Source organism: Geotrypetes seraphini, chromosome 11, assembly GCF_902459505.1.
Source record: "Geotrypetes seraphini chromosome 11, aGeoSer1.1, whole genome shotgun sequence".
NCBI lineage: Eukaryota > Metazoa > Chordata > Amphibia > Gymnophiona > Dermophiidae > Geotrypetes > Geotrypetes seraphini.
In genome coordinates, this window is record NC_047094.1 from 29,331,251 (window position 1) to 29,347,723 (window position 16,473).

The 16,473-nt window shown below is 43.4% G+C and overlaps 1 protein-coding gene across 2 annotated transcripts in view; it reads left to right on the forward strand.

Annotated features, from left to right (window-relative positions):
• Window positions 1-16,473, forward strand: part of SMG1 (SMG1 nonsense mediated mRNA decay associated PI3K related kinase) — a 257,696-nt gene that overhangs the window by 80,216 nt on the left and 161,007 nt on the right. For both annotated transcript variants that reach the window (XM_033962915.1, XM_033962916.1), the window contains 2 exons: window positions 1,529-1,669; window positions 9,023-9,222. In XM_033962915.1, coding sequence (XP_033818806.1) covers window positions 1,529-1,669; window positions 9,023-9,222 — 341 coding nt within the window. The remainder of the gene's footprint in view (window positions 1-1,528; window positions 1,670-9,022; window positions 9,223-16,473) is intronic.

Genomic DNA, 16,473 nt, shown 5'->3' on the forward strand with positions numbered 1-16,473 from the left:
AACGCGTTTCAGAGCTTAACTATTCTCTGAGTGAAAAAATATTTCCTCCTATTGGTTTTAAAAGTATTACTCTGTAAATTAGAGTGTCCACTAGTCTTTGTAAATCTTGATGCCGAAAAAAATCGATCCACTTGTACACATTCTACACCACTCAGGATTTTATAGACTTCAATCATATCTCCCCTCAGCAGTCTGTTTTCCAAGCTGAAGAGCCCTAACCTTTTTAGTCTTTCCTCATATGTGAAGAGTTCTATCCCCTTTATCATCTTGGTTGCTCTTCTTTGAACTTTTTTCTAGTGCCGCTATATCTTTTCTTGAGATAAGGAGACCAGAATTGAACGTAATATTCAAGGTGAGGTCGCATGATTGAGCGATACAGAGACATAACATTCTTAGTCTTGTTAACCATCCCTTTTCCCTTCATGGTGACAATTTCATTGGCCAGGAGGCTTTCAGAGTCTTAGGCCCCTTCTTGTCAGAACCCCTATCTCCTCAGAGGATTCAATGGCCATCTGCATTGCTTTTCTTTTTATTTTCTTCCCAATGTGATATTCCCCTTTCATGTAACATAGGAGGTATGTCTGCCCTTATTTGTGGATGGGGTATCAGATTTTGCTACTAGTAGGCTTCACAAGCTTGATTTCAGCAGGGTTTTGCTTAGAAACTTGTGGGAGATGAATGATTTCGCCTCTCAGATCATCTTTTTGTTTTCCATCGCTCTAGGAAGGTCAAGTAGTGTTTCAAAACCTCTCTTATCCCCACTGGATCATGGCAGCATACACTTGGATCAAAAGGCAGCATACACTTGCAGGAACAAGAGTGCATCCATGATTGAAAGCTCACTCGACTTAGGCACAAGCAACTTCCTGGGCAGAGGCCTGAATAGTTTTTCTGGAGCCCATCTTTTTGATGATGACGTGGTCAGTGTTAACATTCCTTTGTGAAATATTACAGAGCTGTCATTCAGGGGGCCCTGTCTTCCTCTGCCCTGTGAAGTTTGCTTGGATTCATCCTACTTGTTAAGGATGGTACAGCCCAGATGCTAAGGAAGGTGAAATTTAGTCATACCCATTAATTTTCTTTGCCAGGCTGTACCATCCTTAGACTCTCCCTTGGAAAACTCTGGTTGTCAGAATTCTTGGGGATCTTTCTTTCTTTCCAATCATGTATAACTCAAAACCCCCCCAAAACATTGAATTAAATTGTAATTCATTAGCTGCAGTGGTTGATAGGGGCATGGGTGTGCTCTATGGGACCTTCCACTATTTTGGCAGAGGCATATTGCAGCTTTCCACTGAGCACCAGCAGGTTATACCAGCGATATCACGGGGAAAGTTCAGTTTCTCTACCTCCATCTGCTGGCAAGAAGGTATAATATCTGCTTGATAAGGAAAAGAAATTTAACAAGTATGACTAAATTTCATCTTGTTACTTTATTTTGTGATACCAAGTGCACAGAGTTAAATGAGACTTTCTTAATTGTATTGGATTTAATGCAGCTTTGTCTATATATTTTTATGGTTTTTAGCAATAGCAACCATACAGAAATCCAAGAAATTTCTTCAGCTATAAGAGGCCACATGAGCAAAGCTCCAAGTAACACATTCCATCCCCAGGATTTTTCAGATGTCATCAGTTATATTCTATATGGGAGTTCTCACAGGACTGGGTAAGATTTTTCCTACCCTTTTAACTATAAATCATTATTATATGGATGAGCATTCTTTAGCTAATATGAAATTGTAAAGAAAAGTTTTTTTTTAAAAACTGCTCAAAATATCAGATGTACTTGGATCTGTGAGCCCATGTTTGCATGTTTATTTTTATAAGAGTTATAGGCAGATTTTCAAAATGAAATATCTACTGTGTGCATCAAAAAGCTGATGGCTTTTAATTTATTGTGGAGGTGATTTTATGTTCTATTTTTCCTTAGCATCCTTAACAGACAAGTCCAGAATCTATGGGTTCTACCTGTCAAACAGGAGATGGAGACAGAGTAAAGACTTGTGAGCTGCCACTACATATCATTTCTATAGTGCTACTAGACATATGCAGCACTGTATATAAACACTCTGCCCTATAAAGGCACTGTGCAATCGTATGTCTCCACTGTTTCTCTGTCTCTAGAAGATGGTAATGGGTAGACCATGAATCCTCTGGACGGCTCCTGGGCCAGTTAGAGAAATGGTTCCATCTAATAGGCTTTGGCTCCTCTTTAAAAATGTCTTCTTTAATTTTTAATCAGCAGAGCTGAGAAGGAGATATTCTGTAGTATTCTGAGGTCCCCCTCCCACTTTCACTATCTTAAACAAAACTAGATCTTCAGATGACCCTATTCTATAGAGTATCCATAAGCCTGCCAAAGCTTTCATGGTGTATCAGGCTGTTCATAAGTTTAGCAGTCTGGGCTTCAGTTTGAAAAGGCTGTGGATAGGCTCTATCCATTACTTCAAAAGAAAATGAAAAATTGAGAGAGCCAGAGCCGGATGCTGTGGTGACAAGGTCACCAAAAAGTTGACCATACCAGTGAAAAGTGGTATGGCACTGAAGAACTTAACAAGATCCTTAGTTGGAGTTACTGTTTAAATGGGCTTTTAAGGTCTGCTGGCTGTAGTTTGTAGTTGTCTATAAGTGGTAGCATTCACAATTCACTTTGCTGTACATGGCTCACACCTTTATATGATCTCATCAGGACACGACAGTGTCTGTTTTAGCCAGAAGGCTACTTTGGTTACATAATTGTTCAGCAGATACTCCCTTGAAGGCTTGTCTTAGCAAACTCCTATTCTGGGAAGAAACTATTTGGCGATAACTTGGAGAAAATACATTGGAGAGGTTAGATCGCAAAGGTTGCCAAAGAACAAGTCATGTAATTCCTCTTGGGGTAAAAGGCCTAGATTTAGAGAAATAATGTAATATTGTCCTGATAAGCCCCATTTTTAATTTGACTGTAAAAGGTTCCCAAGGGATACAAGTTCACTAAGAATCTTCAAAAGCTTGCAGTGAGGTGTTGTGGGTCCATACATCAGCAGAGTACCGTATTTTCACGCAAATAACGCGCACCCGTATAAAACGCGCACACGGGTATAGCGCGCAGAAATCACGATGATATGTACAAAAACTTTGGTATACCGCACTCACGGGTATACCGCGCATGCTGCCCGACGCTCCTTTCGCCCGCCCTGACTTTCCGACTCTCCGTTCACCCCCCCTGACTTCCGTGCACTGTCCCCCCTTGAAGGTCTGTCCCCATCCTGAAAGCCTGATGCCCCCCCCCCCCGACGTCCGATACATCCCTCCCCCCGAAGGACCGCCGACTCCCCAACAATATCGGGCCAGGAGGGAGCCCAAATCCTCCTGGCCACGGCGACCCCCTAACCCCACCCCGCACTACATTACGGGCAGGAGGGATCCCAGGCCCTCCTGCCCTCGACGCAAACCCCCCTCCTCCCAACGACCGCCCCCCCCCAAGAACCTCCGACCGCCCCCCCAGCCGACCCGCGACCCCCCCTGGCGACCCCCACGACCCCCCCACCCCCCTTCCCCGTACCTTTGGTAGTTGGGCCAGAAGGGAGCCCAAACCCTCCTGGCCACGGCGACCCCCTAACCCCACCCCGCACTACATTACGGGCAGGAGGGATCCCAGGCCCTCCTGCCCTCGACGCAAACCCCCCTCCCCCCCAACGACCGCCCCCCCCCAAGAACCTCCGACCGCTCCCCCAGCCGACCCGCGACCCCCCTGGCAACCCCCACGACCCCCCCACCCCCCTTCCCCGTACCTTTGGTAGTTGGCCGGACAGACGGGAGCCAAACCCGCCTGTCCGGCAGGCAGCCAACGAAGGAATGAGGCCGGATTGGCCCATCCATCCTAAAGCTCCGCCTACTGGTGGGGCCTAAGGCGCGTGGGCCAATCAGAATAGGCCCTGGAGCCTTAGGTCCCACCTGGGGGCGCGGCCTGAGGCACATGGTCGGGTTGGGCCCATGTGCCTCAGGCCGCGCCCCCAGGTGGGACCTAAGGCTCCAGGGCCTATTCTGATTGGCCCACGCGCCTTAGGCCCCACCAGTAGGCGGAGCTTTAGGATGGATGGGCCAATCCGGCCTCATTCCTTCGTTGGCTGCCTGCCAGACAGGCGGGTTTGGCTCCCGTCTGTCCGGCCAACTACCAAAGGTACGGGGAAGGGGGGTGGGGGGGTCGTGGGGGTCGCCAGGGGGATCGCGGGTCGGCTGGGGGGCGGTCGGAGGTTCTTGGGGGGGGCGGTCGTTGGGGGGGAGGGGGGTTTGCGTCGAGGGCAGGAGGGCCTGGGATCCCTCCTGCCCGTAATGTAGTGCGGGGTGGGGTTAGGGGGTCGCCGTGGCCAGGAGGGTTTGGGCTCCCTTCTGGCCCGATATTGTCGGGAAGTCGGCGGTCCTTCGGGGTGGGGGTGCGAGTGGTCCTGCCGGGGGGGGGGATGTATCGGACGTCGGGGAGTCGGCCGGGCAAGAGGGCTTGGGCTCCCTCTTGCTCCGATCGTGGATGCGGGTGCGGGTGGGAGCGCGTGCGAGCGGTCGTTCGGGGTGGGGGTGCGAGTGGTCCTGCCGGGGGGGGGGGGGGATGTATCGGATGTCGGGGAGTCGGCCGGGCAAGAGGGCTTGGGCTCCCTCTTGCTCCGATCGTGGATGCGGGTGCGGGTGGGAGCGCGTGCGAGCGGTCGTTCGGGGTGGGGGTGCGAGCGGTCCTGCTGGGGGGGGTGAATCGGGCGTCGGGCGGGGTGGGAACTATGTTTTAAAACTTTTGTATACCGCGCTCACGCATATAACGCGCGAGGGGTATGCGCGGTAGGTAAAAACGCGTATAACGCGCGCGTTATATGCGTGAAAATACGGTAGCTATGCACATTTTTTTGAGGAGTGGACAAGTTCATTACCAACCAGTGGACTCTGGAGGTGGTAAGAAGTTAAAGGTTGGAGTTTCCCTACCATCTTGCAGACGTATATATTGTCTCTCCATGTTGCCATCTAGCCAAAAAGGTGGTGATGAGGTCCACTTGCTTGCTTTGGGAGCAGTAGTTCCTGTGCCTGAACAAGAGCATGGAAAAGGGAAATACTCCATTCCTGTATTTTTGTTGAAATTTACTATACTACCTTTGTTTTAGAGAAAACAAGGTGGTGTACAATTAACAATGAAGTTCTGTTTCCACTTTCTCTTTTATAACAGGAGAGAAGAGAGAAAAGGTCAGGGGAGAAAGGGGAGAGGTGGAGAGAGAGGCAAATATAAAAGTGTTATGTCCCTCATGGATTAAGGGCCACCAAACACCTGAGTGAAGAAAAGTTATTTTTAAAGCAGTTTTGAACTTAATGTAAGAAGGTTGAAGCTAAAGTAGTGAAAGAGATTTCCAAAATGTGGGTACCAGAAAGAAGGCACTGTACCTAGTAGAATCCAGTCAAGCAGAGGCTGCAGGCAATGTAGATAGTTTGGGTCCACTTGATAAATTTAAAAAATGGGATGAGGTGAAAAGATTGATAAGGAACTCCAGGTAAAGAGGGGTTCTTAAAACTATTTCTAGAGGTTGCCAAGTCAAAAAATTCATCAATTTTTTTAGTCATTTTTTTTATTTATTTATTCCATTTGTGTGTCACACACACCTATACAAGCTCTAGGCAACATTACAGAGGAAGGGGTTAGAAGAGGGTAGGGAGGACTATGGAGGGCAGGAAGGAGTGGAGAGGAGAGAAGCATGTAGAATATTTCATAGAAATTCCTAACTTTACTGATAGGAGCACTATCTATGTAAATGATATCTAAATGAATTAAAGTAATATGTAAAAAGGAATAGAGGGGAGGAACCGTTAAACAATAGAATTCAGGGAAATTCAATTAATAAAATAAAAACAATAGGGGTAAAAACAATGGAATAAAATTTAAAATAATTCATAAACTGGAAAAAAAAAATCAATAATTCAGCAAAAACCCAATATGGCTATGTTTTGAAATATCTTCAGGGGTAAACAAATTTATGATTCAAATCGATTCTCTGATTGGCTGAATCGATTTGAATCAATCTTGTTGGAAAAAAATTTGACTAACTGATTCAGGCCTGCTCTTGGGCTTTCCCTCTGCCAGAGTCCTTCCTTTTGATGTAACTTCCTATTTCACGGAACAGGAAATTTCATCATCACAAGGAATGACTCTGACAGAGAGAAAGCCCAAAAGTTGGGAGGTATGGGGTGGGGTGCTGTGCTGTATTGTTTCCTCTGCCACCGCTGTCAGACTGTGTCTATTGGACCCACATGGAGGTGAGGTGGTTTGCAGCTTTCTACATCCGCTGTTGCTAGTATACCAGGAAGGGGGGGGGGGAGAGAGGATGCTGGACCCACACATGTATGTGTGATTTGACTGGCTGAAGCTGGTGGAAAGGGAAGAGAGAGAGGGTGCTAGCCACATAGGGTGGGGGGCTAGAGGAAAGGGAAGAGGGAGAAGATGCCAGCCATATGGTGTTGAGGGGCTAGAAGAAAGGGAGGAGAAAAATGGAGGCTGGCTAGAGGGGGAAAGGAGAGAGGATGATGGACCTGCAGGGAGGAGGAGAGAGAAGGGAAGGTACAGAGAGAGAAGATGGAAAATATCAAATGGGCAGGAGACCCTGGCAAGCGAGCAAACAGAAGACAAAACATAAACCAGAGCCTGGGACCAACATGATTTGAATAATAAAATGACTAGACAATAAAATAATTTTGTTTTCTATTCTATGATTACAATATGTCTGATTTGAAATGTATATCCTGCAAGAGCTGGTATTAGATAGCGATCATAAGCTAGGACCCAACAGTTTGTTTCATTTACACTTGACAGTGCTGGCGTGGGGTTGGAGAGGTAAAGGGGATTGGGGTGGGTGAAGAGGCTACAAAATAAACCCGCCAGCTAATTGTAAAGCTGTGTCATAGAAAGCAAAGCAAATTGTATCGAATCAAAAAATCGATTCAGTTGGCAAAATCGAATTGAAATTTTTTTTTTCCTGAATTGAACAGCTCGAGTAAACAGTTCTATGACACTAATGTGCAGTCGATTACACCAGTTGATAATGGTACTGCCATTTCTTCTTTATTTTGCAGTTGTATCAAGAATAAAGACTTTTGCAGAAATCCACAAGGCCAACACAAAAGGAAAAAAATGGGAGATGTGATAAGTCAAAATAGCAAGATCTTTATTAGCTGGCCTATAAAATGATAACATAAGCATATCTCCTTGTCAGCAGCACAGATGGGAGCTGTATTGGAATTTGATTCAAAAAGCTTATTAATAAGGCTCTTTTGTGCAGGAGTGTTGCTACAGTATTTGTTCTCAGACAACCAATGTATTTGTATGCTCTATGCATTATTTGTTATATTGGATCATGCTTGTTTATCATTTTATAGGACCCCTGATGCATGCATTGTGCCAAAATATGGCTATGTTGGATCTGCTAATAAAAATCTTGCCGTTTTGACTTGTCATGCTTCTGTTTTTTTGCCATCCTCACTTTTGTGTTGTGCTTTATTCTTGATAAAAACCAGGTTGTTCAAGAAATATGTCAAGACAAACTCCTGTCCAAATGTTACAACCAATAGCTTCCCTGTAATCTTCTGGAAATGACCAGAAGATTACAGGGAATCTGCCTAGAACTGCAAGGTATTGGTGGATTAAAAGAAACTAATATAATGTAATACTTTGTAAACCACCAAATGGAAATAGTTCTTCCAAGGAAATGCCAAAAAGAGTTTCATTTGTAGATATAGGTAGCCTTTAAAAAGACCATCAGAGCAAATTCTACTCCAAAGAAATCCTTCACTCCAAATCCTTAATGTTATTTACTACTGAAGAAGATATATCAAAACAAGGCCATGTTTGATTTTTGCTGAATTAGATTAATAAAATTGGTTTTGGATCTTTTGATTTGAGGGTGATCTAATTTCTTCCTGGATTTTTTGACTTCTTGTTCTGGTGTGGATCCTTCCCTCTTCTTGCTTGTGAACTCCCAAGTCAAAATGTAAATTAAATTTAATAAATATTGAGAAACAAAGTATTTTAGACTAGTAAGGGAGTGACGGGATCAAATTTTTTAGCATGACATAAAGTACTAATTGCATTAATTTGACTGTAGAAGTTTGGTAAGAACATTAATAAGCCCTACATAGATCACATTGCAGTAGTTGAGCTGGGAAGCAAAATGCATACAGGAGTGACTTTTCTCTATTGGGTGCTACCTGGGCTTCAAAGGAAAGGCATTGGTCCATAAATGTACACATTCATTTTATAAATGCATGTAAATTGAGACTTCACCCGTACTCAGCCCCAAGCATACCTATATGTGGATTGTGTAAAAGTAAGTACCGCATTGTCACTACTGATTTGTCATGGTGCCCATATGATGTCATCATTTGTGTGCCTGATTTAATCTTATTCCTTATATAGAATACCATTTACAGGTTAGCAACTTTGTTGTTAAAGTGTATTGCTTTCCTTTAGCCACAACTGGCAGTTCTGAAGAGTAATTTGATTGGGTTGGTTGTAGAATGAAGGTGAATAAAACTTTAAGATATTGTAGTATTTGTAGGTCTGTAAACTAATTTTAAAAGGAAAACGCCCTACAGACCTTTGCTATTTAACAAAACAAAACATGATCTCTTGTGCTGTGGGGGATTCTTTACTCCCTGTCAAGAGCTTTGGATTGTGCGGTATAGAAATAAATAAATATTAAAATATCCTTGGAGCAGCAGAGCATATGGGGAAACAGTGCATAAGAATTCAAAATTAAATTATAGTTTTACCAAAATATTTTTGTTAAAGGGATAGTGAATCTGTATTTTATCAAAAAAGTGAAACACCTTGCTTACAGGGGCAAAGCATGTTTTAAAAATGATTTACACTTTTTAAAGTGTCTATTTCAATCGGTAGGCGATTTTAGGATAAAGGATTTTTTTTCCATGGGAACTTTATTGATTTAAGAAGACTTTGCCTGATGTCATAATGCAGGCAATTATATACCCTCCTTTTTCCCCCCCACTCTAGGAAAGATAATTGGCTGGAGAGATTGTTCTACAGCTGCCAGAGACTTGATAAACGTGACCAGTCACCAATTCCACGCAATCTTTTGAAGATGGAGGCTGTGCTTTGGCAGTGGGCTGTTTGGGAAGCAGCTCAGTTCACTGTCCTGTCTAAGTTAAGAACCCCTTTAGGCAGAGCCCAGGATACATTCCAGACAATTGAAGGTAAGTTTGAAGAATACAGTCAATATAATTTTCATCAATGGTAGATTTAATTATTTATTTTTTCCATATGTGAGCTGTAAGATTTAACCATTCCGGTTCTGTAACTTATTTCTATACTCTAGAGGGTTTATAGTCTAAATTGTTACTAAGGCAGTAGAGGATGTAGCGATTTACCCAAGGTCAGAGGGAACATCATTGAATGAAGCAGAATTTAAGTGTTTCTTCCATGGTTGTTAGTCCAAAATTAGATTACTCTACTTATGAATATTGTTTATTACCATTATTTGACAATTGATGGACATTCGCCAGCCTGTTTTCCCTCATGATCCATATCTTATTCTTCTGGTTAGACCTCACTTTCTCATGCTGACTGTGCCCCAGGAACTGCCCTTTATTCATGATTGTCTTTCATACTGTCAATTAATCTAAAATAACTTGCATATTCAGGATAGCCTTCTCTAATCAGTGACCTCTTATGTCTTGCTTTTTATGGTGAAGTGAGATTTATGTGCACTGAGGCCGTTGTCTCTTCAGTAAAACTTTTTCCCTTGCAGTCTAATGTCTTTTCCTAAGTATTCTGCCCTTGCAAAACTGTAACTGAGTGAGGCTTTTAAATCATAATTTCCGGTGTCTTCTAGCAGTTGTTGGTTTGCAGTATTCATTATTATGATTGGCTGAGAAGCCAGCACTCTAGGCCTTTATTGGTTGTTCAATAGCATCTCTAGAGGGAATAGCTCTACATTTTCTAGGAACCTCCATTCCTAACTAAGAAGCACAACCTGTGTCGGGATTCTGTGGACAAACTTATAGACCTCAATTGGTTGTTTATCTAATTTTCTTTATTTAAAACATTTATATCCTGCAAATGCAACAATGCTAAGTAGGTTCTAAAATTACATACATAATCAAAATACAAAATAGAACAAGACAAAATCACAAAAATTATAAAAACTATATGACAAAAACTAAAAACAAATTTAAAATATCATAGAAACTGCATAAAAAAGCAGATCATACAACTATAAAAGGTATTCATTGAAACCCACTTCAAGCATATTTATAACCTCATAAATTGACATGCAAATAAGACTTGTTTTCACACTTTTCCTGAACTTCGCAAAGGTCAAAGATGGAATGTGTGTGATGGTTGATAGACTTGTAGACCAGAGCGCAACACTATAGAGCAGTTATTCTGAAACAGCATAAAGATTGTACATAATACCTTGTATTTAATTGTAAGATCAATCGGTAACCAATGCAGAGCATGCAAAATCAGCGAGATATGATCGAATTTAGAGGCTGTACAAACAAATGTGCAGCAGTGTTCTGTGCTATTTGCATGGCCTGCAACACATATTTGGGCAAACCCAAATAGAGAATGTTGCAGTAATCAAATAACAGAGTGATCATCAAACTGATAACTGTTTTGAAATTGTCCTATGATAAAAAATCTCTCAACTTTTGCAGCATGTGCAAATTGAAGAAAACAAGAGAGATTACTGCTCTGACTTGTGGCTTAAACAATAATGAAGAGTCCATTAACACCCCCAAGTACATACATTGCTGTGAAACCGGGACTGCTGTATCACCAAACATAACATATCTCAAAGCAAGTATTAAGATCTACCAGGGCTTTATCAACCGATTTATCCACTGGGATCAGGAACTGGATATCATCGGCGTAAAGATGAAAACTTACACCTAGCTTCCTCAGTTCCTTACACAAAAGGCGTCATATAAATGTTAAATAGAACCGCTGACAGAGCCGACCCCTGTGGGACCCTACAGTTCAGTGTCAACCAATCTGATTTGGTCTGTCCCACTTCATCCAGGAAAGACCGGAACCAGTCTAAAACTGTCCCAGCCAAACCTAGAGCACATAGTCTGTTCAACAAAATTTGGTGATTAACTGTATCGGAAGCGGCGGAAACATTCAAGAAGACCATAGTTAAGGTTAACTTTAAACTAGCCAGCGTGTCGTATAGTTCTTTTCCATTTTTCTTAATTATTGGTTGTAAAGTAATTTTTTCACACATATAAGAACATAAGAATTGCCGCTGCTAGGTCAGACCAGTGGTCCATCGTGCCCAGCAGTCCGCTTAAGCGGCGGCCCTCTGGTCAAAGACCAGCGCCCTGAGACTAGCCCTACCTGCGTACATTCCGGTTCAGCAGGAACTTGTCTAACTTTGTCTTGAATCCTTGGAGGGTGTTTTCCCCTATGACAGACTCCAGAAGAGCGTTCCAGTTTTCTACCACTCTCTGGCAAGCAAGTTATTCAAAGAATCAATAGCTTAATATTAAGCAATAAACAGTAACAAATCCCCACCTCTATATTAACCAGCTCACAATTATTTTAAGGAGCCCTGTGTTTGGTCAGTGATCTCTTTATTTGTTTTTATTTCTAAGGGCTAGATTCTCAAAAAAACATAATAAACTGAAGGGCTGCTGTCACAGCCATTATAGTAGCGATTTTAAAAAACAAGTCGTTCTCCAAAGAACATTCATGTAAATGAGATTGGCGGAGAGTAGTGAAGATGCGCTAAATTTGCATGTGCCCAATAGTGATGATAGTGATGGGCATAATTGCAGAATAAACGCCAATAAAAAAACAGCAGGAGAGATGCCCAATCTCTCCTGCCGCTAAACACAGTGCCGCCAACCAACACACCACTCAGCAGCAGGAGATGCCCAACCTCTCCCGCCACCAAACAACAGCCCCCCCCCCAAACAGTGGGAGAGATGTCCAACCTTTCCCGCCACCAACCAACACACACCCCCAGCAGTGGGAGAGATGCCCATGTCTACACCACTCTTGGAGAATGGCTCGGCGATTTTTAAGAATCCACTGGAGTATGAATTAATTGATGTAATATTGTATACTTGATGGAAGATGAAAAAATGAATAAAGAATTGGGGGGAAAAAAAAGAATCCACTGGAGTTTAAATATTGAAGAGCCCATTTGCATAGCAGTGTTGGAGACTGCTAGAAAGCTCGCATAAGACCTCTGTAAACCATTTTGATAATCTACCACTAAAATACGTGCTCGCTCGCTAAATCAACTGGAACCTATTTAGCGAGCACATTAAAGACAGATTTTGTTTTGAGAATCTGGCCCCACCTCCCGACTTGGACCGGGAGCAGCAGCAGAGACAGAGTGGGAGCAGTGCAGAAGGCACCCAGGGCGTGGGAGCGAGCTCCATCCCTCCCCCTCGACGCTACACTGTCGAGTTTCTGCTCAGCTGTTTCAATTTCATCTCTCCACCTCCCGACTTGGACCGAGAGCAGCTGCAAAGGCAGAGCGGGAGCAGTGCAGAAGGCACCCAGGGCGTGGGAGCGAGCTCCGTTCCTCCCCCTCGACGCTACACCGTTGGATCTCTGCTCAACTGTTGCTCTCAACCACAGTTTTCACTCCCAACATATCTTCTCACACTGCCAAGTCTCTCTACAGCATCTACACTAAAGTAATTCTTACTCCTACCCATCCAGGTACAACACAAGAACAGCTACTTTCTCACAGCCAACCACTCGTCCTCCATTACCCCCCCCCCCCCCCAAATGAAGCTAATTCCACAAACACACACCCTGGCCACCCTACTGATAATTCTCCTCATTAACAGTTGGAAAGCAATAGCAAACAACTTACCAATCCCACCCACAAGCTCCACTGCAAACAAAATCCAACACCACAACAGGAGAACCCTAATAGTTAGAAGCTCAAACCACCAAACCAGCGCTCAACATCCCATCACCTTAGCCTGGAGAAGAAGATCAACACTTCCCAAAACCAAACCTAACCTCCTCCTAAAATACTCATCTACCCTGAAACGACTCACAATTCCCAAACAGATATCACTGCCCTAACTTGTGCCTACTTAAACATCAGAGCCTTAGGACCTAAAACAGAACACATAAAAAACTGGATAAAAACCGAAAACCTAGACTGCCTTTTCCTCACAGAAACCTGGTTAACCTCAGATGCAGATCCTAGAATAACAGAAGTCTGCCCTCAAGGATACAAAATAACAGTGACCTGCAGAGAGAAAAAAAAGAGGAGGAGGACTAGCAATCTTAATCAAGGACTTCCTAACCCTAAATATACTCGAAAAAACAGCCACCCCACAAATTGACTTCCTTGCCTGCCATCTCTCAAGCACCACTCTAAAAAACTCACTAAACTGCATGCTCTGCTACATAACACCAGGAAACAGGACCACAGTAAGACCTGAATTTGAAAACTTCATATACCAAAACTCATTAATAGCAGAAGACAACCTCATCCTAGGAGATCTAAACATTCACCTTGAAGACCAAGCATCCAAACCAGCAGAAAAATGTCTATCATTTCTCAATGCTCTATCCTTCCAAATCCTAAATCCACAAACCAAGCATGAAAAAGAACACCAACTTGACATCGCAGCCTTCATGACCCATCAACCATCCACCCCAGAAATTCAAACACCTAACAGAACCTGTTCCCCATCCCTCTGGTCAGACCACTACACATATACCTTCAACATCAACTGGACCAAGAACGAAACCATACCTAAACCCCAAAAAATAACTTACACCTCACGCAAACACATTGACCCCTCCAAATTCTGGACAAAAGTAGATGAAACAATCCAGGACTGTGACCCAAAGGACTTCATCTAACAGTGGAACAATCTGACCACCAACATCCTTGATGAACTAGCCCCACTACAAACCAAAACTAGAATCAGCAGAAGATCAGATCAATGGTTTGACAATGAACTACTCATACTTAAAAGACAATGCAGACGACTAGAAAGAAAATGGAGAAAAACTAAACTAGATCACACGAAAACCTGGAAAAACCTGGAAAGCTTGGAAAAAAAATTAATAAACAATACAAACTACTACTAAAGGACAAGAGAAAAACACACTACATTAATCTAATAGGCACAGAAACCCAAGATACCAAAAAACTATTCCAAATATTAAAAGACCTAACAGACACCAAACCCTACACGACCACTAACAATACCCCACCCCCCTCAGCCCCCCTCTTAGCAGAACACTACAAGAACAAAATTACAAATGCCAGAGCCACCCTCAATTGTACTCCATCCCACCTAAACGAAATCACAATTGATCCCACAGATAAAGAATCAACTACAGCAGGCAGAACATGGTCTCAATTCCCCAACATACAATGGTCTGAACTCAATAAACTACAAAAAGTACAGCTACGCATCCTCTGACCTCAACCACTGCCCATCATATCTTCTTACAACCTCCAGCACAAAATTCCGTACTCTACTTCTACAATGGATACAAACCATGCTCACAGACGGCCTCTTCCCAACTGACCTCAGTGAAATCATCATCACCCCAATCCAAAAAGATCCAAAAGGACCAACAGACATACCATCCAACTACAGACCCATTGCATCAATACCTCTATATGTCAAACTGACAGAAGGACTAGTAGCCAAACTCCTCACCAACTATCTTGAAGACCATAATATACTTCACCCCACGCAATCTGGCTTCAGATCCAACTTCAGCACAGAGACATTACTAGGTTCCCTCATTGACACAGCCAGACAACACCTCAGCACAGGAAAAAAAATGCTCCTCGTACAACTGGACCTGACCGCAGCATTTGACCTGGTAGACCATAACATCCTACTGCAAATTTTGGATGCAATAGGTATCTCAGATAAAGTATGCTCTTGGTTTGAAGGCTTCCTAAAATCCAGAACATACAGAGTAAAATCAGATAAAGAAAAATATGAACCTTGGTCCAACCCCTGCGGCGTATCACAAGGATCCCCACTATCCCCTACTCTCTTCAACCTATACACTGCCTCTCTCGGAACATACCTGGATAACCTAGGCATAACTAATTATGCAGATGACATCACCTTTCTCATACCTTTTGATCAGCCAAAGACTGCCATGACAAATACACTACACCGAACACTAGAAACAGTAGCGACCTGGATGAAAGATCACAAACTGAAACTCAACACAGACAAAACTAAATTCATCCTCCTCGAAAACGACAAAGTTCCAACCATAACCAATATAGAAATCAACTCAATCAACTATCCCATTCAAACTACCATAAAGCTACTAGGAATGACTATAGTCAGTTGCTGCACCATGCAACCACAAATAAATAAAACAATACAGAAATCCTTCGCAGTTATGAGAAACCTAAGACAGGTCAGGAAATTCTTTGAAAGAACACAATTCCAGTTTAGAGTACAATCCCTAATCCTAAGTCTACTAGATTACTGTAACATCCTCTACCTCCCCTGCCCTGTTACAATGACTAAACAACTACAAACAATCCAAAATACTGCTCTAAGACTCATCTACTCATTGAGGAAACACGACCATATTATAGAAGCATATATCAACTCACATTGGCTACCAATCCAAGAAAGAATACTATTTAAATTTTACTGCATGTTATTTAAAACCTTAAACGGAGACAGCCCAACCTACCTGAACAACCGCCTCATCCAAACTACCTCAGTCAGACATAGAAAAACACACACCCCTCGATCAAAGAAGTAAAACGGAAAAAACTATATGATGGCCTCCTAGCCATTCAAGCAGCTAAACTAGATAACCAATCTCCAATCTACTGCTAACGACCCCAGATTACAAGATGTTCAGAAAAGAAATAAAAAGTATACTCTTCAAGAAATTCCTGAAACAGTCCTAACATCAAACTTACCGCCCTTCCTCTCTCCCTTTTCCCGCCATACAGAAACTACATGACCTACTCTTTACCTCTCTAGAAATGACATCTATAATAATAAAACCCTAGAGTGCGCATGTGCTCTTGAAACTCCGTGATTCATGGCGCCGTGAGGTATGCCTCCGTTCCAAATTTGATTTTCAAACACGGAGGCAGGCCAGAACACGGAGCAACTCCTCCCTCACCGTCACTCACCGCCAGAGGAGATGGAGGATCCTCTGCAAACTCCAGCCGTCTCCCTCTCGAGCGCTTGGTCCTGTGAGCGCTGCGGCTCCGCTCGCGCTACTCTCCTCCTCCCGCCTCTAGATTCCTGGAACACCAAGATGACGGCGGGGCTGCGGGCGCTGGGCCAGCAGCGGCAGCCACCTTCACTCACTGAGAGAGCTGGGACATGGGGAGCCATGACGGAGGGGAGTGCTGCAGCCGCTGCTAGAGTCTGCACGTTTGTCGGGACCGCTGAAAGGGAAGGGGGCGGGGCGTGGGGGGGCGGCAAGGGACTAGAGACAGTCGGAGG